The sequence below is a fragment of the Oncorhynchus mykiss genome, chromosome 26 (assembly GCF_057628025.1).
Source record: "Oncorhynchus mykiss isolate SJ-2025 chromosome 26, ASM5762802v1, whole genome shotgun sequence".
In the NCBI taxonomy this organism is placed as follows: domain Eukaryota; kingdom Metazoa; phylum Chordata; class Actinopteri; order Salmoniformes; family Salmonidae; genus Oncorhynchus; species Oncorhynchus mykiss.
The window spans coordinates 1,387,789-1,411,144 of record NC_143047.1 but is presented as its reverse complement, the minus strand read 5'-3'; the positions used below and the strand labels follow the sequence as shown (position 1 = coordinate 1,411,144).

The 23,356-nt window shown below is 41.2% G+C and overlaps 1 protein-coding gene across 3 annotated transcripts in view; it reads left to right on the top strand.

The window, feature by feature from the left end:
• The window catches only part of syt14a (synaptotagmin XIVa), a 142,648-nt gene that overhangs the window by 93,788 nt on the left and 25,504 nt on the right, over nucleotides 1-23,356 (top strand). For 2 of the 3 annotated variants that reach the window (XM_021585679.3, XM_090221717.1), the window contains exons 5-8: nucleotides 6,120-6,391; nucleotides 16,527-16,583; nucleotides 16,910-17,359; nucleotides 17,936-18,125. In XM_021585679.3, coding sequence (XP_021441354.1) covers nucleotides 6,120-6,391; nucleotides 16,527-16,583; nucleotides 16,910-17,359; nucleotides 17,936-18,125 — 969 coding nt within the window. Of the gene's footprint in view, nucleotides 1-6,119; nucleotides 6,392-16,526; nucleotides 16,584-16,909; nucleotides 17,360-17,932; nucleotides 18,126-23,356 lie in introns of all 3 variants that reach the window. The other variant, XM_021585678.3, reaches the window with a different exon arrangement.

Genomic DNA, 23,356 nt, shown 5'->3' with positions numbered 1-23,356 from the left:
CAAAAGTACTCTGTGTTTAATTTTCTTCAAAACCTTAAGCTAACAAGGGGTAGGTAGTCCTGTGCTTTTTGCAATATTTTTTAATAAAAGGTAGACCTATGGCATCCCCTTTCATAACCCCTCAATTCGAGCATTGGTTTTTAACTTGACAGCCCTTCACTGACACGGTAGACTATTTAAAGAGTGTATGGTGGTTAGAGGAATTGACTGACAGATCTATGGGTATACTGTAGTAGCCTATAGCCTAATTGTGTCTGTCAAACAGGTAGGCCTACCTCTTATTTCGTAAATGGGGTCCAACACAAAGCCCTGTTGTTGTTTGTAAAGTCAAATTAAAATGAAGCTAGTGTCAGGATTTGGCCAGGATTGTTCCAGTTTTGGCCACTAGATGCCCCCATTGTGCATTTTGACCCTTTTGTTTTCCCTTGTTTCCAGTTATTATTTGCACCTGTGCCTCGTTTCCCTTGAATGTATTTAAACCCTTAGTTTTCCTCAGTTCTTTGCTCTGTGTTTGAATGATAGCACCCAGCCCCAGCGATTCTGTGAACATTTGTTGCTCCAGTTGGACTCTCTTGTGGTACTCGGTTTTTGTTCTCGTTTATTTATTTTTGATTATCTTTTGATGCTTTTTCCTGCTGTACCTACCACCTTGTGGATTTACCTTTTGACTTGGAGGATTACCTCTTTCTCTTGGAATTACTTTCCTTTTTACCTTATTAAAACACCATCTCAAGTACTGCTGTGTCTGCCTCATCTTCTGGGTTCTGCCGACTATTAGTGGCTCAGTTTGCTAAGTGACTGTTTCTCACACCGGAGACCCAAGTTCGTAGCCGGGTCTTGACAGCTAGTTGAAATGAATTATGCCTACTCAAATTTTATTTCAGCACCATGAGCTGTCCATTTCCAATTGATTGTGCCATGGCTGCTGCTTTACGTTTCATCACCACAGTGTAAGTTACCTTAAATCTGGCTTATTGTGAGGTCAATAACTCTAATAAATACAGTGCCTTCAGAAAGTATTCACAGCCCTTGACTTTTTCCACATTTGGTTGTGTTACAGTTTGAATTTATAATGGATTAGATCGAGATGTTTTGTCACTGGCCTACACAATACCCAATAATGTCAAAGTTGAATGATGTTTTTTGAAAATGTTCCAAATTAATAAAACATTTTAAGCTGTGTGCCACTAGGGATCCTGGTTTGAGTCCAGGCTCTGTTTGTGGGGCTGGCCTTGACTGGCAGACCCATGAGGCGCCGCACAATTGGCTCAGCATCGTCTGGGTTAGGGGAGTATTTGGCTGGCAGAGATGTCCTTGTCCCATCCGTGCTCTAGCGACTCCTGTGGCGGGCCGGGCGCGTGCACGCTGACCCGGTCGCCAGGTGTACGGTGTTTCCTCTGACACATTGGGGCAGCTGACTTTCAGGTTAACCAGGCATTGTGTCAAGAAGCAGTGCGGCTTGGCTGGGTCGTGTTTCGGAGGACGCACGGCTCTCGACCTTTGCCTCTCCCGAGTCCGTACGCGAGTTGCAGCGATGAGACAAGACTGTAACTACATATTGGATACCACGAACTTAAAGAAAGAAATAAGAGGTAAAAAAATATATATGTAAAAAGCTAAAATATCTTGAGTCAATAACTATTCAATAAGTATTCCTTTGTTATGGAAAGCCTAAATAAGTTCAGGAGTAAATAATTGCTTAACAAGTCAACTAATAAGTTTCATGTATTCATTCGGTGTGCAATAATAGTGTTTAACATGATTTTTGAATGACTACCTCATCTCTGTACCCCAACATACAATTATCTGTAAGGTCCCTCAGTCAAGCAGTGAATTTCAAACACATGAGACCAGGGAGGTTTTCTTATGCCTCTCAAAGAAGGGAACCTATTGGTAAATGGGTAAAAAAAGCACAAATTGAATATCCCTTTGAACATGGGGAAGTTATTAATTACACTTTGGACCAGGGGTGTCAAACTCATTCCATGGAGGGCCTAGTGTCTGCTGGTTTTTGTTTTTCCTTTCAATTAAGCCCTAGACAACCAGGCGTGGAGAGTTCCTTACCAATTAGTGACCTTAATTCATCTAGTACAAGGGAGACGTGAAAACCAGCCCTTTGTGGAATGAGATGGATACCAGTACATTGGGTATCAATTCACCCAGTCACTATTTTTTTTATTTAACTAGACAATTCAGTTAAGAAAAAAATCTTATTTTCAATGATGGCCTAGGAATAGTGGGTTAACTGCCTTGTTCAGGGGCAAAATGACAGATTTGTACCTTGTCAGCTCGGGGATTTGATCATGCAACTTTTTGGTTACTAGTCCAAAGCTCTAACCACTAGGCTACCCGCCGCCTGCTTTTTGACACAGGCGTCCTTCCTAACTCAGTTGACGGAGAGGAAGGTATCCGCTCACGGATTTCACCATGAGTCCAATGTTGACTTTCAAACAGTTAGAGTTTAATGGCTGTGATAGGAAAAAACTGAGGATGGATCAATATTATGGTTATTTCGCAATAATAACCTAATTGACAGAGTAAAAAGAACAAAGAATGTGCAGAATACAAATATTCTAAAACATGCATTCTGTTTGCAACAAGGCACTAAAGTAATACTGTACTACAACAACTGTTGCAAAGCAGTTCACTTTTTGTCCTGATTACAAAGTATTATGTTTGGGGAAAAGCCCAACATCAAGCATACTGGTGGCTGCATCATGTTATGAGTATCCTTGTAATTATTAAGGGCTAGGGAGTTTTTCCTGATTAAAAAAAAAACAGAATGGAGCTAAGCACACAAAGACAGGTGAAACAGATCAGGGTGTGACAGTAGTGCCTGAATGGTTTGAGCTACAAACTATTAAAAGCTATGTATGAAATGCTGAGACTCTCACAAACACGCACAAGTAATGCATATTTTGCTCTATGATGCTGACAAGCTACACAAGAGTCGTTAGATAGAAGATCATAGGAAATCCTAGGACATAGTGTCTATAATACTTTAATAGGCTCATAGTTTTATGTTTTTATTATTTTATTTAACCTTTATTTAAACAGGGAGTCACATTGAGATTAAACATCTATTTTGCAAGAGAGCCCTGTACACATTACAATAAAAACAGAATATTAAAACATACAAGTGTATAAAACAATGTAATTCAGCACACAATTAACAAAAATAAACATTTAATAAAAGCAATCACATTCAACTACATAGAAGTCCTCAATCAATAATTTAAACTGCCTGAGTGGCAACAGTACATCTAGCTGCAGTGAACTCCACAAATTAGGGGCAAAAAAACTACACGTGGATTTTCGTACATCTGTGGAGACTGAAGGGATCTCTAGTGTTATTCATTCCTGTAAATGGGTTTGGTAACTTATGATTCTTATCTTAATGAATGATGTTACATATAGATGGAGTTTCTGTAAGATTGCTTTGAAATAAATAAAAGGGAATGCAGCTTTCTTCTTACAGACAGAGGTCCATCCCACATTTTTGAACAGACTACAATGATGAGTCCTAAAATTGTCCCCTGTGATAAAACTTATTGCGGAATGGTAGACTGCGTCCAAGGGTTTTAAAACAGAGGTTTCTGCATGCAAGTTAACAATTTCACCAACATCCAATACAAGAAAAAACGTTGCTTGAACAATCTTTCTCCTATTTTTAAAACTAAGGCATGATTTATTTCAATATAAAAAAACAATCTTGGTTGCTGTCACAAACTCCACAAAGCTGTCACTGACTAGTTGGATATTTTTTTCCCAATGTGTAAACTATTTCAGCATTCATATAAATTTGTTTTTATCAGGTTTTTCCTTTTACTGGACCGTATGCCAAATTGTATGGTGTTCTACTTGTAGCCCTGGTTATCATGAAAATAAAATTGTAAAACGCATAATTGTAAGGCTATGTTTAAGGGCGGACATGTAGATAAATGAAAGTCAGAAAAATAAAACGTTTTTTTTGCAGGGGTCTCTGGACTGATGTTAATGGGGGTTAATTGCAGATTGGACCGCAGGTGTTTTTCTTGGTTTTTATGTACACAAGCCTACTAGACAAGCTAAATTACTTCTATGCTCGCTTCGAGGAAAGTAATACTGAAACATGCATGAGAGCATCAGCTGTTCTGGAAAACTGTGTGATCACGATCTCCGTAGCCGATGTGAGTAAGACAGGTCAACATTCACAAGGCCGCAGTGCCAGACAGATTACCAGGACGTGTACTCCGAGCATGCACTGACCAACTGGCAAGTGTCTTCACTGACATTTTCAACCTCTCCCTGTCTGAGACTGTATTACCAACATGTTTCAAGCAGACTACCTTAGTCCCTGTGCCCAAGAACACCAAAATAACCTGCTTAAATGACTACCAACCCGTAGCACTCACGTCTGTAGCCATGAAGTGCTTTGAAAGGCTGGTCATGGCTCACATCAACACAATTATTCCAGAAACCCTAGACCCCACTCCAATTTGCATACCACTAACAGATCCACAGATTACACAATCTCTATTGCACTCCACACTGCCCTTTCACACATGGACAAAAGGAACACCTATGCAAGAGTGCTATTCATTGACTACAACTCACCATAGCACCCTCAAAGCTCATCACATATCTTAAGCTAAGGACCCCGAAACTAAACACCTCCCTCTGCAACTGGATCCTAGACTTCCTATGGACTTCCTGCCCCTAGGTGGTAAAGGCAGGTAACAACACGTCCACCATGCTGATCCTCCACTCGGGGGTCCCTCAGGGGTGCGTGTTCAGCCCCCCCCCCCCCCCCTCCCCCTGTACTCCCTGTTCACTCATGACTGCACGGCCAGGCACGACTCCAACACCATCATTAAGTTTGCCGATGACACAACAGTGGTAGGCCTGATCATCGACAACAACGAGACAGCCTATAGGGAGGAGGTCAGAGACCTGACTGTGTGGTGCCAGGACAACAAGCTCTCCCTCAATGTTATCTAGACAAAGGAGATGATTGTGGACTACATGAAAAGGAGGACCGAGCACGCCCCCATTCTCATCGATGTGGCTGTAGTGGAGCAAGTTCCTTGGCGTCCACATCACCAACAAACTAACATGGTCCTAGCACACCAAGACAGTCGTGAAGTAGGCACAATAAAACCTATTCCCGCCTCAGGAGACTGAAAAGGTTCTACAGTTGCAACATTGAGAGCAACCTGATGGGTTGCATCACTGCCTGGTATGGCAACTGCTTGGCCTCTAACTGCAAGGCACTTACAGGGTAGTGCGTATGGCCCAGTACGTCACTGTGGCCAAGCTTCCTGCCATCCAGGACCTCTATACCAGGCGGTGTCAGAGGAAGACCCTAAAAATTGTCAAAGACCCCAGCCACCCTAGTCATAGACTGTTCTCTCTGCTACCGCACGACAAGCGGTACCGGAGCGCCAAGTCTAGGTTCAAGAGGGTTCTAAACAGCTTCTACCCCCAAGCCATAAGACTCCTGAACATCTAATCAAATGGCTACACAGACTATTTTGCATTGCTCTTTTGCGCTGCTGCTGCTCTCTGATTTTATCTATGCATTGTCACTTTAATAACTACCAACATGTACATATTACCTCAATTACCTCGCCTAACCGGTGCCCCGCACATTGACTCTGTACCGGTACCCCCTGTATATAGCCTCGCTATTGTTATTTTACTGCTGCTCTTTAATTATTTGTTACTTTTATTTCTTATTTTTTTAGGTATTTTTCTTAAAAATGCATTGTTTGTTAAAGGCTTGTAAGTAAGCATTTCACTGTAAGGTAAGGTCTGTGACAAATAACATTTGATTTGATATGTATGTTAATCTTTTTAGTACCTACAGATTATGGGTGGCATATATTTAAAAAATCCTGGAGGGACTGCCTGAATATCAGTGTTTCACACTGAAAATGTGATCCAAGAAAGGACTAGCAGAAATTAGATAGAAACTAATTTTTAAGATTGGCTTGAATGTGACAATACACCAAATCAATCCCTTACAATTGTAGGAGATTGTCACTCAACAAGGGTACAGGAAGAGACAGGTTTGGGCTTGAGCCTGCCAAAGTAATTTTGTTTGTGTTTGATGATCTCTTCTCCTTCCCCCCAAACAGCGAACTGCATCCAGAGGATGAGGCGAACGCCCCCGCTGGATGAGCTTCAACCACCACCGTACCAGGACGAGGACGGCTCCCCGCGGATGTCCTACACACCATCAGACCTGGGCGACGCCAAGTGCAACCTGTCCCAAAACAGCGACAGTCCCCATCACTCCTACGGCAAGTGTCCGAGCGAGGCCAGCAATGGACAGGAGACAGAGAGTTACCTAAACAAGGGGTATGAGGAGGACATACCCAGCGACAGCACAGCTGTGCTTAGCCCAGAGGTGAGAGACACCACAGGACATACCGGAAAGACGTAACCAGTAACATATTGGAGAAAGAGTTTTTCCTGAGGGCCAGTTTCCCGGACACAGATTAAGTCTAGTCCTGGACTCAAAATTATTTTCATTGGATATTCTTAGCTTTTTAGTCTAGGACTAGGCTTAGCTTTTTAGTCTAGGACTAGGCCTAATCTGTGTCCAGGAAACCGCTCCAATGTGTTTTGCCACATTTCTATAAAACATACCGTATAAAGGATGTAGGCTACATCTAAGGTAAATTACCACTTGAGTTTGTATGCCAATGATGCAAATTGAATAGTGAATCAAACATAATATTTGTTCAACATGTATTTGGAATATATTTATTTTTGAAAGATGTGAGGCATGTTTGTGATTATCATATTGTGTGAGCGGAGCAAGTAATTGGGCGTCACTCTAAAGCGGAAACGTGGAATAAACGAGTCAGGAGTAGATTTTCTTGATTGAACACAGGTCTCTATTGAGGGCATTTGGTCAACACAAACACTCCAACATAATCAATGAAAATCTCCCAAGGAAAAAACATACATCTTCTTCAGATCAAATAGGAACACAATACGATTATCTTTAAACTACAACAAAAGTTACGGGAATGTCACCGTCTTAGTGGTTCTTCATGGATAGCTCCTCTGTCTCGGTGGCCATCTTCCAGAGATAGTTCCCCCCCTCTGCTGGTTCCTTACTCTCTCTTATAGGGGAAGGAGAATATGTCATTTGCACCATCAGCTGTGCTTAATTGCCTATGGTTACCTTGTCTCCCATGCCTTGTCGGGCTACTATCTGTGAGCCCAGCCTGCCCTCTGGTGGTCCTCCCACAATATGTAGGTGTAAAGTGTCTGAATCAGAGATGAGATCAGACACTAACATAAAATAAAAGGTGTAAACTGAGACTCAGTGATATGGCATGACCATAAACAGTGGTGAAAACAAGGAAAGTACAGAGCGAGTGCTAAACAAGAGGCTGATCTTGTCACAGATATTGTGAAGCATTTGTGCATTTACGCAAAAGTTCTCTCCACCCTCGTGCAATGTGAAAACAGTGTGATGAGTACCTGCCATGAAAGGCACAGGGACGAAGCCCAAAACAAACACGTATACAAAAACACAGGGATGTAACCCAAACAAAAGAGCGAGGTAAAACCTAATAAATACACGGGGGCGAGACCCGCAATACACTACACGGTGTCGAGACCCGTAATAACAAATGCACAACAATACACAGGACAAGACCTGTAATAAAAAGTGCACAGTACACGCAACACAAAATAACAAAGCACAGGTACTCATAGACCAACGGACATGGGAACAATAACCGACAAGACAATGGTGAACAGAGGGCACAAATACTGTATACAATTACTAATCAGGGGAAATGGGAACCAGGTGTGCGTATTAAAACAGTTCAGTGACGCCTAGAGGCCGGTGACGTAGTCCTCCAGAGATGGTGTAGGGAATGAGCAGCAGTACCGGGGAATCTGTGAGAGGTTAGACCTAGAAAAACCAAATATGACCCCCTGTAGGAAAAGGAGAGTCTCACGAACACGATGGTGTTCTCCGACTCGTCTAAGGTAACGCATACAAATGAATAGGTGCGAAAATAATATATATTTACCTATAATTCCTGTGTAAAAGAAAAAATATTTATTTCCTTTCTAATATCTCCGAGATATAGGACAGACGCTTCAAACCCTTATGTCTTTTTGGCCATTTATGAATGTGTTATTCAATGTGTTTTTATGGGCAATAGTAGTGAAGGCCAAATTCAATATCTATTTTTTATATCTAAAGGGGTCCTAAATGGATGATGATCCATGGTATGACCTTCTTAAAACAATTCTATATGTCTGCTTAGAACCCCCCTCCCTCAACGGCTTAGACTTCTAAGAATATATTAAGCAAACGAGATGGCACCATTTTCTTGTTTTTATTTTATTTACAGATAGCCAGGGGCACACCACAACATCATTTACAAATTAAGCATGTGTGTTTGGTGAGTCCACCAGATCAGAGGCAGTAGAGCAGACCAAGGATGCTCTCTTGCGTGAATTGGAAAATGTCTCTGATCTGCTAAGCATTCAAAATATAAACAAGTACTTTTGGGTGTCAGGGAAAATGTATGGAGTAAAAAGTACATTATGGATGTTCATTAAAAAATAATGGGGTATGGATGTGGGTACGCAGACCCATGAGCCACTGCTGCCCCTCATGTTGAGTTCCATTGTTTTGTGGCTCCGACCCCCATCGAAAATGCCTGTCCCTGTTCTAGGCTATTTTCATACCTTAACTTTGGAATAAGCGTGCCGCTAGCGCCCCACCTCGACAACATCCGGTGAAATTGCGGAGTGCGAAATTCAAAATACAAAATTCAGAATATTAAACATTCATGACAATACAAGTGCCTTACATCGTTTAAAAGCATAACTTCTTGTTAATCCAGCCGCTTTGTCAGATTTCAAAAAGGCTTTACAGCGAAAGCATACCATGCGAGGACAGCGCTATTTACATTACTGGAGATAAATAACAAAATGCGCACCCTCACCGATACACGCCACAACACTACAGCCAAAATGGGAGCCACCTAGAAAAACTACAAATTATTTTTTCAAAAAACAAGCCTGAAACTCTTTCTAAAGACTGTTGACATCTACTGGAAGCCCTAGGAACTGCAATAAAGGAGGTATTCCATTGATATTCCCATAGACAGCCATGTCAATGAGTGGTGAGCTCAAAAGAAAAAATCTGGATGGATTCTCCTCTGGTTTTCGCCTGCCATATCAGTTCTCTTATACTCACAGACATTATTTTATGCATATCCTAGCTTCTGGGCCTGAGTAACAGGCAGTTTACTTTGGGCACCTCAGTCATCCAAACTTCCGAATACTGCCCCCTATCCCGAATAAGTTTTAAGGAACAACAGGTACTGCTGGAATGTCTACCAATGGCATGTCCATCTTTTAGTGAGAAATTACACTGGTCACTCAAAATATTTATCAAGTCTTTACAAAGTATAAAGGCCAGTGACAATTTTAGCATGTAAATCTTAGTGGGGCAAAAAAATGGTTTTAGATGCATGCCAGCAAACCCACTACACAACACAACACTAAACAATGTATTAATTGGACTATAACGGTGACAAACGGTACCGGCCTACATAAAGCTATCCCAACAGCAGAGCTTCATTTCAGTACCATGGAGTGAATCCTTAACTTCTTATGGTATAGGGGACGCTTGCCAGGGAAAAGCCAGGGAAAATGCAGAGCGGCAAATTCAAAACAAATTATATAAAAATCAAACTTTCATTAAATCACACATGTAAGATACTCAATTAAAGCTACACTCGTTGTGAATCCAGCCAACATGTCAGATTTTAAAAAGGCTTTTCGGTGAAAGCATAAGAAGCTATTATCTGATGATAGCACAACAGTAAACAAAGGGGTAGCCTATTTCAACCCTGCAGGCGCTACACAAAACGCATAAATAAAATATAAAACATGCCTTACCTTTGATGAGCTTCTTTTGTTGGCACTCCAATATGTCCCATAAACATCACAATTGCTCCTTTCGTTCGATTCATTCTGTCCATATATATCCAAAATGTCAATTTATTTGGCCCGTTTGATCCAGAAAAAAACAGCTTCCAAATTGCGCACCGTCACTACAAAATATTTCAAAAGTTGCCTATAAACTTTGCCAAAATATTTCAAACTACTTTTGTAATACAACTTCAGGTATTTTTAAACGTTAATAATCGATCAAATTGAAGACGGGTCTGTCTGTGTTCAATACAGGAACACAACAAACCAAGCTACTTTTCAAGTCTTGCGCTACTCTCAACAGTGTTACGCAGTTCCTAGATGGCCAGACTTCTTCATTGCACAAAGGAATAACCTCAACCAAATTTCAAAGACTGGTGACATCCAGTGGAACTGAAAACAAGTTCCTAAGAAATATTGTTTGCCAATGAGAACTGAATGAACAGACAGAGACCTCAAAAATGGTTTTATTCTGAACGGTTAGTCCTCGGGGTTTTGCCTGCTACATAAGTTCTGTAATACTCAGACATGATTCAAACAGTTTTAGAAACTTCAGAGGGTTTTCTATCCAAATCTACTAATAATATGCATATCTTATATTCTTGGCATGAGTAGCAGGAAGTTGAAATTGGGCACGCTATTTATCCAAAAGTGAAAATGCTGCCCCCTATACCTTAAGAAGTTAACACCTGGGATCAGTGGAGCCTTCCCTGGCAGCGAAACAGTTCATTCAACCTCATTTACTGCCTTTAAAAAAAAATTGCTTGTATGGCTGATTGCTTAAACAAATGTGGTTTCTACTGACAATTGAAATGTACAAACTATGGCATAAGGGAATGATGAGCGGAAAAGAGGCAATCCGAAATGTCGATTAAGACATTAATGAGCGAGCTAAAACGGACGTAGTCAATATTACTATTTGTACAGCGACAGAGTTCAGAACATGAGCCATTCTTACAGTATTTTCCCTGTACACAAAGTAAGAACTGTAGGATAAATAAAGGGGATAAATAAGCAGACATTGAAAGCTCTTACAATATTTTATGATGACATTTCTCTAAAACAGGCTATAGGCTACATGTGCACCACCAAGTCAGAAGGGACCAAGTTATTAGGGTGAGGCACATGGGCTATTTCGATTTCCAACTTGTTTTGTAATGTTTATGTCCAATGGCTGATGTGCACCGGTACGTTTTATTTATAATTCATCTTCATATGACAGCGATTGAAAAGGATTTCCCAGTAGATTGTCGACTTCATGATGACTGCTTGTCTAGCTTGCTAGCTAAGATTTTGAAATTATTGTTAGGTTCTGAACACACTCACGGACAACTAGAAAAAGCTCAAACCATGTTTAAGCCACCTACTGGGTCATACAGCTGCAAAGACAAATGCATGTTTACACAAGCACATATATTTATACACCCCTACTAGGTGGAGTCAACTCCTTGCACATCTAGACAGCCAATACATCTCTGTGAGGAACTTAATTGGTTCTACTCACTGGTGTAGTCATGGCCTTGCCTCATGCTAGAACCTTCGTGGGCATGGAATTACATGTGTGTGGGGTAGGACTGTTCCTTCTCACTTCATCTGACCTGACCTCGGGCCGATTTGCTCGCTCCTCCCTAATCCACGACTGTCTTACCTTATCAGTGACTGAAACCTGACTGTTGTCCTTTGTCTCCCTCCTTAGGAGCCATGAGGTTTAACATGTTTTGACAGAATGTAATCTTTCTGCACTCCTCGTTGTCTCACTCAGTAACTTTCCATACATTAGCCATGTGGGTTAAGTGTGCCTTGAATTCGAAAAACAAATCACAACAGTGTCACCAGCAAAGCACACCCACACCATCACACCTCCCCCTTCATGTTTCAGGGTGGGAACCACACATGCGGAGATAATTCGTTCACCTACTCTGCGTCTCACAAAGACACGTCGGTTGGAACCAAAAATCAGACCAAAGGACAGATTTCCACTGGTCCGTTGCTTGTGTTTCTTGGCTCAAGCAAGTATTTTCTTCTTATTGGTGTCCTTTAGTCGTGATTTCTTTGCACAATTCGACTATGAAGGCCTGATTCACGCAGTCTCCTCTTACGATGTTGATATGTGTCTGTTACTTGAACTCTGTGAAACATTTATTTGGGCTGCAATCTGCAGTTAACTCTAATGAACTAATCTTCTGTAGCAGAGGTAACGCTGGTCTTCCTTTCCTGTGGCGGTCCTCATAAGAGCCAGTTTAATCATAGCGCTTGATGGTTTATTGCGACTGCACTTGAAGAAACTTTCAAAAGTACTTGAAAATTTTGGCATTGACTAACCTTCATGTCATTTCTCTTTCCTTATTTCAGCTGTTCTTGCCATAACATGGACTTGGTCTTTTACCAAATAGGACTATCTTCTGTATACCACACATACCTTGTCACAACACAACTGATTGGCTCAAATGCATTAAGGAAAGAAATTCCACAAATTTGCTTTTAACAAGGCACACATGTTAATTAATTGAAATGCATTCCATTCCTCATGAAGCTGGTTGAGAGAAGGCCAAGAGTGTCCAAAGCTGTCATCAAGGCAAAGTGTGGCTACTTTGAAGAATGTAAAATCAAAAATATATTTTCATTTATTCAGCACGTTTTTGGTTACTACCTAATATGTGTTATTTCATAGTTTTGATATCTTCACTATTGTTCTACAATGACATACAGAAAATAGGAACGCACACATGATAGGAACGCACAGATGTCCAAAGTCATTATTTGGAAGGATAACAACAATGCAAGAAAGTGAGCGACAGTTTGTGCAAGACTGATCAAATGTCTGTATTCTTGATGTGCGGAAAAAACGGGGAAGGGCTGTCCTCGAAGTGGGAATTTTGTCTGGCTCAGTAAAGCCTCAAACTTAAATTGTCCGCAACACTGAAATGAACTACTTCTATGTGAAGTAATGAGTAGGCGGAACCCACCTTAATTCAAACTCGTGTTCAAAAAATGCCTAGCTCCACTCCTATTCCCCAGGTGCTCTCAGTTGTTGACTTCTGTAACCGTAAAAGCCTTGGTTTAATGCATGTTAACATTAGAAGCCTCCTCCCTAAGTGTGTTTTATTCACTGCTTTAGCACACTCTGCCATCCCTAACTGTAACATTTTCCGACAAGATAGAACTTCCAAAGGGGGCGGAGTTGCAATCTACTGCAGAGATAGCCTGCAAAGTTCTGTCTTTACTATCCAGGTCTGTACCCAAACAATTTGAGCTTCTACTTTTAAAAATCCACCTTTCCAGAAACAAGTCTCTCACCGTTGCCGCTTGCTATAGACCACCCTCTGCCCAGATGTGCCCTGGACACCATATGTGAATTGATTGCCCCCCATCTATCTTCAGAGCTTGTGCTGCTAGGTGACCGAAACTGGGACATGCTTATGAACACCCCGGCCATTCTACAATCTAAGCTTGATTCCCTCAATCTCGCACAAATTATCAATGAACCTATCAGGTACAACCCCAAATCCATAAACACGTGCACCCTCATAGATATCGTCCTAACAAATTTGTCCTCCAAATACATCTCTACTGTCGTCAACCAAGATCTCAGCGATAACTGCCTCATTGCCTGCATCCGTAATGGGTCTGCAGTCAAATGACCACCCCTCATTACTGTCAAACGCTCCCTGAAACACTTCAGTAAAGTAGGCCTTTCTAATCGACCTGGCCCGGGTATCCTGGAAGGATATTGACCTCATCCTATCAGTAGAGGATGCCTGGTTATTCTTTAAAAGTGCCTTCCTCACCATCTTAAATAAGCATGCCCCATTCAAAATATGTTGAACCAGGAGCAAATATAGCCATTGGTTCACTCCAGACCTGACTGCCTTTGAACAGCACAAAACATCCTGAGGCTTACTGCATTAGTATCGAATAGCCCCCGTGATGTGCAACCTTTCAGGGAAGTTAGGAACCAATATACAAAGGCAGTTAGGAAAGCTAAGGCTAGCTTTCTCAAACAAATATTTGCATCCTGTAGCACAAACTCAAATAAGTTCTGGGACACTGTAAAGTCCATGGAGAATAAGAGCACCTCCTTCCAGCTGCCCACTGCACAGAGGCTAGGAAACACTGTCACCACTGATAAATCCACGATAATTGAGAATTTCAATAAGCATTTTTCTACGGCTGGCCATGCTTTCCACCTGGCTACCCCTACCCCGGTCAACAGCCCTGTATCCCCCACAGCAACTTGCCCAAGCCTCCCCCTTTTTCTCTTTCACCCAAATCCAGATAGCTGATGACACTGATGATACTCTAGACCCAAACTGCTACAGACCTATATCTATCCTACCCTGTCTTTATAAGGTCTTCGAAAGCCAAGTCAATAAACAGATTACCGACCATTTTGAATCCCACCGTACCTTCTCCGCTATGCAATCTGGTTTCAGAGCTGGTCACCTAAGTCACGCTCAAGGTCCTAAACGATATCATAACCGCGATCGATAAGAGACATTACTGTGTAGCCGTTTTCATCGACCAACCTGGCCAAGGCTTTCAACTCTGTCAATCACCACATTCTTATCGGCAGACTCAATAGCCTTGGTATCTCAAATGACTGCTTCACCTGGTTCACCAACTACTTCTCTGATAGAGTTCAGTGTGTCAAATCGGAGGGCCTGTTGTCCGGATCTCTGGCAGTCTCTATGGAAGGTCCACAGGGTTCAATTGTCGGGCCGACTCTCTTCTCTATATACATCTATGATGTCGCTCTTGCTGCTGCCAATTCTCTGATCCACCTCTATGCAGACGACACCATTCTGTATACTTCTGGCCCTTCTTTGGACACTGTGTTAACAAACCTCCATACGAGCTTCAATGCCATACAACACTCCTTCCGTGGCCTCCAATTGATCTTAAATACAAGTAAACCTGCCCGCCCGACCAGCATCACTACTCTGGACGGTTCTGACTTAGAATATGTGGACAACTACAAATACCTAGGTGTCTGGTTAGACTGTAAACTCTCCTTCCAGACTCACATCCACCATCTCCAATCCAAAATTAAATCTAGAATCGGCTTCCTATTTCACAACAAATCGTCCTTCACTCATGATGCCTAACATACCCTCGAAAAACTGACTATCCTACCAATCGTCAACTTCGGCTATGTCATTTACAAAATAGCCTCCAACACTCTACTCAACAAATTGGATGCAGTCTATCACAGTGCCATCCGTTTTGCCACCAAAGTCTCATATACTACCCACCACTGTGACCTGTATGCTCTCGTTGGCTGGCCCTCGCTTCATACTCATTGCCAAACTCACTGGCTCCAGGTCATCTACAAGTCTTTGCTAGGTAAAGTCCTGTCTTATCTCAGCTCACTGGTCACCATAGCAGCACCTTGTAGAGTCCAGCCCGACGGATTGAGGCTGTTCTGAGAGCAAAACTCAATATTAGTAGTGTTTTACTCTCAGTGTATATGAAAGTATATTTGGAAGTTCAGTTGTTTAAATTAGTTAATCTACGTACATTAGACCCAAATTTATGTGTACCTTAAAATACAGTGTTACCAGATATTTTAGTACGCCAAACAATAGTTAAAAAACAACAAAACAACAAAATAAAAGAGAAATGCACTCTATACATTACTGAAACCATGAAAATCATGTGGAAAATAAGGACCAACTGCCATGGAAACCTCATGGGGGAAAAATATATACAGTGGGGCAAAAAAGTATTTACTCAGCCACCAATTGTGCAAGTTCTCCCACTTAATAAGATTAGAGGCCTGTAATTTTCATCATAGGTACACATCAACTATGACAGACAAAATGAGGAAAAAAATGAGGATTTTAAATTAACTTTTTTTGCAAATTATGATGGAAAAAAAGTATTTGGTCACCTACAAACAAGCAAGATTTCTTTCGACGCACGAAGGAGCAGGAGGCTTAAATTAAAAGAAAGAAGAAAAGTTATTGAAGTCTTTTGATTGAGAAACCTTATGGTTTAGACAAGACTGGAGCTCAGAGCATGATGTATAGCTGTTTCGGTAATTTGATTATTGCATTTTCTGACTATTGATGATATGGGTGTGTGGTCAATAGAATATGATTCTAAAGTTCCTTTTTGCACCTGTAGATTTTTCATGCATGAGACTACCATGGTGGGAAGAAATGATCGGAATGAAACACTTATTTTGGGCTTCACGACCACACACACATGCACACAGATAGCCAAAGTCTCTCAACCTCTATTTCTCCCAATAAATGTCCCACTTTCTTTGCTTGAATTCCAATCCAATATATTCCCTGTTAACCCTTCACCCTCAGAGATTGGGAAGGATTGGATGGATGTAAACAAGATGTTGAAAACGGCACCCCACATTGTTGAGCTATTGCTATATTGCTACCAAGAAATATTTTCAGATCTGCGAGGGGGGAGCCAACAAGGGCAATCTGAGGAACTAAATTATCAGATTGTAATCCTGCCTTTGAAACATCCTTATAAACAATTACACCACTGTCAGGATTTTGTCTGATATATTTCCTTCATAAATGTGTGTTGTGTTTTTCTGACAGAAGCCCTTATACAGGTCATGGTACAAGAGCAACGATAAACTACGTCGAAAACATAAGGTAACTTTGATCGTCCTGATCCATTTCACCTCCCATAGTTCAAATCCTCCAATTCACCCTGTTCACCCAAGTAGAAACTAGAGGTTGAGTCTTTAGGATCTCTCTCGTAGCTCAGGTGTTTGTGATAGTAGAGGCTTTTCAGTTTTAAGCAAACGTTCAGTACTTCTCTAGTTCAAGTGACTAGCAATGTAGAAATAGTCCAAGAGCTGTGATGACTGCATAACGTATGATAGATCATACGTATGGCGGTGTAGACTTAAAAAAATGTATTGTGTTTGCCAATCTTTTGTACATTACTTCTTGTGTGGTGTAATGTGTCTCTTTAGGACATGTCAGCCCGGGGGTCAGCGTCTCAGCTCCCCAAGGGCTATGAACCGGAACCCCTGGCCAAATATGGCACTCTAGATGTGGTGTTCGACTACAACTCCCAGGACCAGCGGCTGGCGGTGACGGTCACGGCCGCAACAGACATCCCGGCCCTCAAGCGTACAGGCAACGTTGCCTGGCAGGTACATCTGGTGCTGCTGCCCACAAAAAAGCAGAGGGCGAAGACGTGCATCCAGAAAGGGCCCTGCCCGGTTTTCACAGAGACCTTCCGCTTCAGTCACGTGGAGTCAGAGATGATCGGCAACTACTCCATTCGATTCCGTCTCTACAGCGTGCGGCGGATGAAGAAAGAGAAGGTGCTGGGAGAGAAGGTGTTCTACCTCACCAAGCTCAACTTGCAGGGCAAGATGTCGGTGCCGGTCATACTGGACCCCTGCTGTGCCTTCCCTGTGAGTAGATCAAAGTAAAAGCTAGGCCTCAAGCATTTACTGTACACAACAGCTGTGATGGTAGAATGCTGTTCCTGGGGTAGTTTTGTCATGTACTTACTAAGAACCTACCCGGATAATACATGAAGACTTTATTTCTGACATTCTGGTATTTGCCTGGATTCTTTTCCACATTGCAAACATCAGTTATTTGATTTGAGTTATGTAGCTCGTTGTAAATGAACATAGTCCAAAACAGAGAAACTCGTACAAACTCTAACAACTTTCACATTTTACTGTCCAATGCTGTCTCAAAGGTTTGTCAGAGCATGTCTGCCAGTTATTACAGCATCTCTGCATTTTTATTATAAGAATGTAGATTCCTTACCTTACTTCCTTACAAATTTCACTAACATTGAATCCTGGGCCCGTATTTATAAAGATCTAGGATCAAGTCACCCCCTGTCCATGTAATTGTATTAATTATGACAAATTCAGGCAAAACTGATCCTATATCAACACTCCTACTCTGAGATGCAGACCCTGAAAATTCATTGACCTTCTTGTTGGTCCATCTGTCCACCCACGTGCTAGCAGGGCGGTGAATCCCAGCCTAGTATATCGGAGATGTCCTGCAGCGAAAGTGCCTCTTCATTCCAGTCAGCCAGCCAAGGCTCCACACCAGAGATCTTGGTAGGGCTCGTCTACAATGCCACCACGGGCCGTCTCTCAGTGGAGATCATAAAAGGCAGTCACTTCAAAAATCTGGCTGCCAACAAGCCACCCAGTAAGTACACTAAGACATTCTTCTGGTTGCTTGTCAACACTTTGTCACTAATAGTCAGTGTCACCCGAGTCCAGTTTTCATTTAACGATAATGAGAGTCCTTGCTTTCAGATCTGGTCTCGGTCACTTGAAGGACCAGAGTAGCACTGGATAGATCAAGTGAAGCAACATTGAAGGAGGAATTTCCTTGTAACTAGCAGTTATATGTGTTTGTCAAGATCATACATTTCTGTGCAACTGTTGATTTAAGCAAAAAAAAGTGTGATGGGTCCACACTCAAAAAGATGTTGCATAAAGCTGACTTTTTACTGCCACAGGATAGCATACACAGACGTTTCGGCCTAACAGCATTCCTCAGTGTGTAGGTTATTTTTCAATCAGAAACAGCATTTATAGGTATGGCCCTTTATTTTGGGGATTCCTTTCCATCCCACCTTACAAGGCAGATATAGCACCTTCTTACACCACATGTGAACTAATTGTCACGTGCATACCATAATCATCCAAAGTAATTATCAAATTATCCAAAATAAATTCCCAACCATATGGATTGACTATAAATTAAATGTCTGTTGACACAGCACCATTGTCATCAGCAGTATATGCTGAATTGTATAAGCAATTTAGATTTTAGCTGCCATGTATAAAAAACTAAAGTCAGAAGTCTACGCTTTGAGGAACCAATTTATTAGGATAAAAACTTTTTTTTTAAGTGATATTCAGTTTTTTTATTGAAATTATATCTACATACAGTTGAAGTCGGAAGTTTACATACACCTGAGCTAAATAAATGTACGTTTTTCACAATTACTGACATTTAATCCTAGTAAAAATGCCCTGTTTTAGGTCAGTTAGGATCACCACTTTATTTAAAAAATGTGAAATGTCAGAATAATAGTAGAGAGATTGATTTATTTCAGCACATTCCCAGTGGGTAAGAAGTTTACATACACTCAATTAGTATTTGGTAGCATTGCCTTGTTTAACTTGGTTCAAATGTTTCAGGTAGCCTTCCACAAGCTCCCCACAATAAGTTGGGTGAAATTTGGCCCATTCCTCCTGATAGAGCTTGTGTAACTGAGTCAGGTTTGTTGGCCTCCTTGCCTGCACATGATTTTTCAGTTCTGCCCAGAAATGTTCTGTTGGATTGAGGTCAGGGCTTTGTGATGGCCACTCCAATACCTTGACTTTGTTGTCCTTAAGACATTTTGCCACAACTTTGGAAGTATTCTTGGGGTCATTGTCCATTTGGAAGACCCATCTGCGACTAAGCTTTAACTTCCTGACTGATGTCTTTAGATGTTGCTTCAATATATCCACATAATTTTCCTCACTCATGAAGCCATCTATTTTGGGACATGCACCAGTCCCCCCTGCAGCAAAGCACCCCCACAACATGATGCTGCCACCCCCGTGCTTCACGGTTGGGATGGTGTTCTTCAGCTTGCAATCCTCCCCCTTTTTCCTCCAAACATAATGATGATTATTATGGCCAAACCGTTCTATTTTTGTTTCATCAGACCAGAGGACATTTCTCCAAAAAGTACGATCTTTGTGCAGTTGCAAACCGTAGTCTGGCTATTTTATGGTGGAATTGAAGCAATGGCGGTATTTCAGGTTATGTCGATATAGAACTCGTTTTACTGTGGATATAGATACGTTTGTACCTGTTTCCTCCAGCATCTTCACAAGGTCCTTTACTGTTTTTTTGTTATTGATTTGCACTTTTTGCACCAAAGTATGTCCATCTCTAGGAGACAGAACACGTCTTCTTCCTGAGCGGTTTGAAGGCTCCGTGGTCCCATGGTGTTTATAGTTTTTGTTTGTACGGATGAACGTGGTACCTTCAGACTTTTGGAAATTGCTCCCAAGGATGAACCAGACTTGTGGAGGTCTGCAAAACAAATTCGGATGTCTTTTGATTTTCCCATGATGTCAAGCAAAGATGCACTGAGTTTGAAGGTAGGCCTTGAAATACATCCATAGGTACACTTCCAATTGACTCAAATGATTTCAATTAGCCTATCAGAAGCTTCTAAAGCCATGACATAATTTTCAGGAATTTTCCAAGCTGTTTAAAGTCACAGTCAATATAGTGCATGTAAACTTCTGACCAACTTGAATTATGATACAGGGAATTATAAGTGAAATTATCTGTCTGTTAACAATTGTTGGGGAAATTACTTGTGTCATGCACAAAGTAGATGTCCTAACCGACTTGCCAAAACTATAGTTTGTTAACAAGAAATGTATGTAGTGGTTGAAAAACGAGTTTTAATGACTCCAACCTAAGTGTATGTATTCTTCCGACTTCAACTCTACTTCCATGGTTGGTTAAATTGACTCTCCCCTTTAGCTGCCCTTAATTTATCAATTTTAAAACTTCCGAGTCTATATACAACAATATTATGAGCAACGCTCATGCCCTGCCCACCTGAGGATCTGACTTTTTCAGCCTGTCACTTCAATCTCGCTGGATTGATTGCTCTAAATTTACTCCTGTGACTCTTTTGTACTCTTGCTTGTGCCTTTCATTTTTCCCCGTTAACATTATGACCGTGGAATTGTTTGTAATGACCTGTCATTATACCCTGATGAAGACAGCTTGTCTGTCAAAACGTTGGACATAAATATTTTGCATCTGAACTCCTAGAGTGTGCGGCTCTCCTTTATTTTTTTAAGTGTTTCATTCCACTGGCCAGCACCTCTCCTAAATAGGTGTACGTTTCTTTCGCCTCTAGATTGTAATGACCTGTCAAACACACCCTGGTAATGGCTGAAATGTGCTAAATGGAGTATATTGTCTAACCGTTGAATTTATTAGAATGCAAAAGCTTTGTCGAAGATTTAACGCTCCGTCTTGACACTTACATCACAAGAAACAGAAGAAAGGTAATTTTATTTTTTATTATTAATACAGTTGTATTAATAATGTATTGATGCAAGTGTTTACAAATTAGATTACACACTTGAAAATGAACACTCGGATTATAGTGAGTGATATTATGTCTGATCTCGCAAACAATGTAAAGTATGTTTTGATAGGTGTAATCTCGAGCCAAGCGTGTAGAATTTTTATTATTAATACAGTTGAAATGGTTACAAATTAGATTACACACTTCCGAAAATGAACACTCGGATTACAGTGAGTGATATTATGTCTGATCTCGCAAAACAATGTAAAATATGTTTAGATAGGTGTAACCTAGAGCCATGCGTGTTGATCTTTTGTCTGAAGGTATCCTGCTATTGAAACACTTGTTGAATAATGCAAGAAAACGTGAAAAAAACGAACTTATGAGGCAGTCTAGACAGCGTAGGTGAGTGTACGTAGGGCAGGCAGAGCTAGGTATTACTACACTTTTGGAGCTAGAAACACAAACATTTAGCTGCACCTGCGATAACATCTACAAATCTGTGTACGCGACCAACATTTTTGCCTGAATAAGAGAACAGCATAAGTCCTCAACTGGCAGCTTCCTTAAATAGTACCCGCAAAACACCAGTCTCAACGTCAACAGTGAAGAGAAGACTTCGGGATGCTGGCCTTCTAGGCAGAGTTGCAAAGAAAAAGCCATATCTCAGACTGGTCAATAAAAATAACAGATTAAGATGGGCAAAAGAACACAGACACTGGACAGAGGAACTCTGCCTGAAGGACAGCATCCCGGAGTCACCTCTTCACTGTTGACGTTGAGACTGGTGTTTTGCGGGTACTATTTAAGGAAGCTGCCAGTTGAGGACTTATGTTGTTCTCTTATTCAGGCAAAAATGTCTCCAATGGATTACACATTTATTCATTGGATGGTTCTCTCATGGATTGAGTTCCCACCTAAAAATATCTTGGCCCGTTTTCCCGATAGCGATGGAATTTAGGCTTAGAGTGTTTTAACGATGCATCTTTCCTACAACTGCCAAAGATGTAATATGCATTTCCCAAAACAACACGCAGAGAGAACGTTTGATAAGTGCGTTGTTGAGGCATGTGTCGATACTGATAGGATCGACAGAAAGGCAGGGCTGCTCTCTGATCAGTGTTCTACCTTTCCAATCTTACCTTAACATTAGAATTATTCCACAATACTTACGACGAATCAGCTCATATAGAGATATAATCACCTATGGCTACAAATATTGAGGAGGCTTATTTTAATGCTTTCCCTACAATAATGAACTAAATCAAGATGCTACATCATTGCATACATTACACATCATGAATTATATTGAGCCAAAAATGTGACAGTAGCGTACAAATAGATAAATAAAACTCAATAAAATAAATTAACATTAAACTGATTTCAATATCCTTCAAATACACTGAGTAAACCAAACATTAACGAACACCTTCCTAATATTCAGTTAAAAATCCTTTAACCTGTCTCTTCCCCTTTCATCTACACTCATTGAAGTGAATTTAACCAGAGACATCAATAAGGGACCATAGCTTTCACCTGGATTCACCTGGCTACATACAATGCATTCGGGAAAGTATTTAGACCCCTTGACCTTTTCCACATTTTGTTACGTTACAGCTTTATTCTAAAATATTTTTTCCTCATCAATCTACACCACAAGGATGGTGCCAGGTTTCCTCCATTCAGACCAAAGTTTCAATCTTGATTTCATCAGACCAGAGGATCTTGTTTCTCATGGTCTAAGAGTCCTCTAAGAGTCCTTTAGGTACCTTTTGGGCAGTCATGTGTCTTTTACCGAGGAGTGGCTTCCGTCTGGCCACTCTACCATAAAGGCCTGATTGGTGGAGTGCTGCAGAGATGGTTGTCCTTCTGGAAGTTTCTCCAATCTCCACAGAAGAACTCTGGAGCTCTGTCAGAGTGACCATTGGGTTCTTGGTCACCTCCATGACCAAGGCCCTTCTTCCCCGATTGCTCAGTTTGGCCAGGCGGCCAGCTCTAGTTAGAGTCTTGTTGGTTCCAAACTTCTTCCATTTAAGAATGATGGAGTCTACTGTGTTCTTGGGACCTTCAATGCTGCAGAAATGTGTTGGTACTCTTTCCCAGATCTGTGCCTCGACATAATCCTGTCTTGGAGCTCTAAGGACAATTCCTTCAATCTCATGGCTTGTTTTTGCTCTGACATGCACTGTCAACTGTGAGACCTTTTATAGACAGGTGTGTGCCTTTCCGAATCATGCACAATCAATTGAATTTACCACAGGTGGACCCAAATCAAGTTGTAGAAACATCTCAATGATGATCAATGAAAACAGGATGC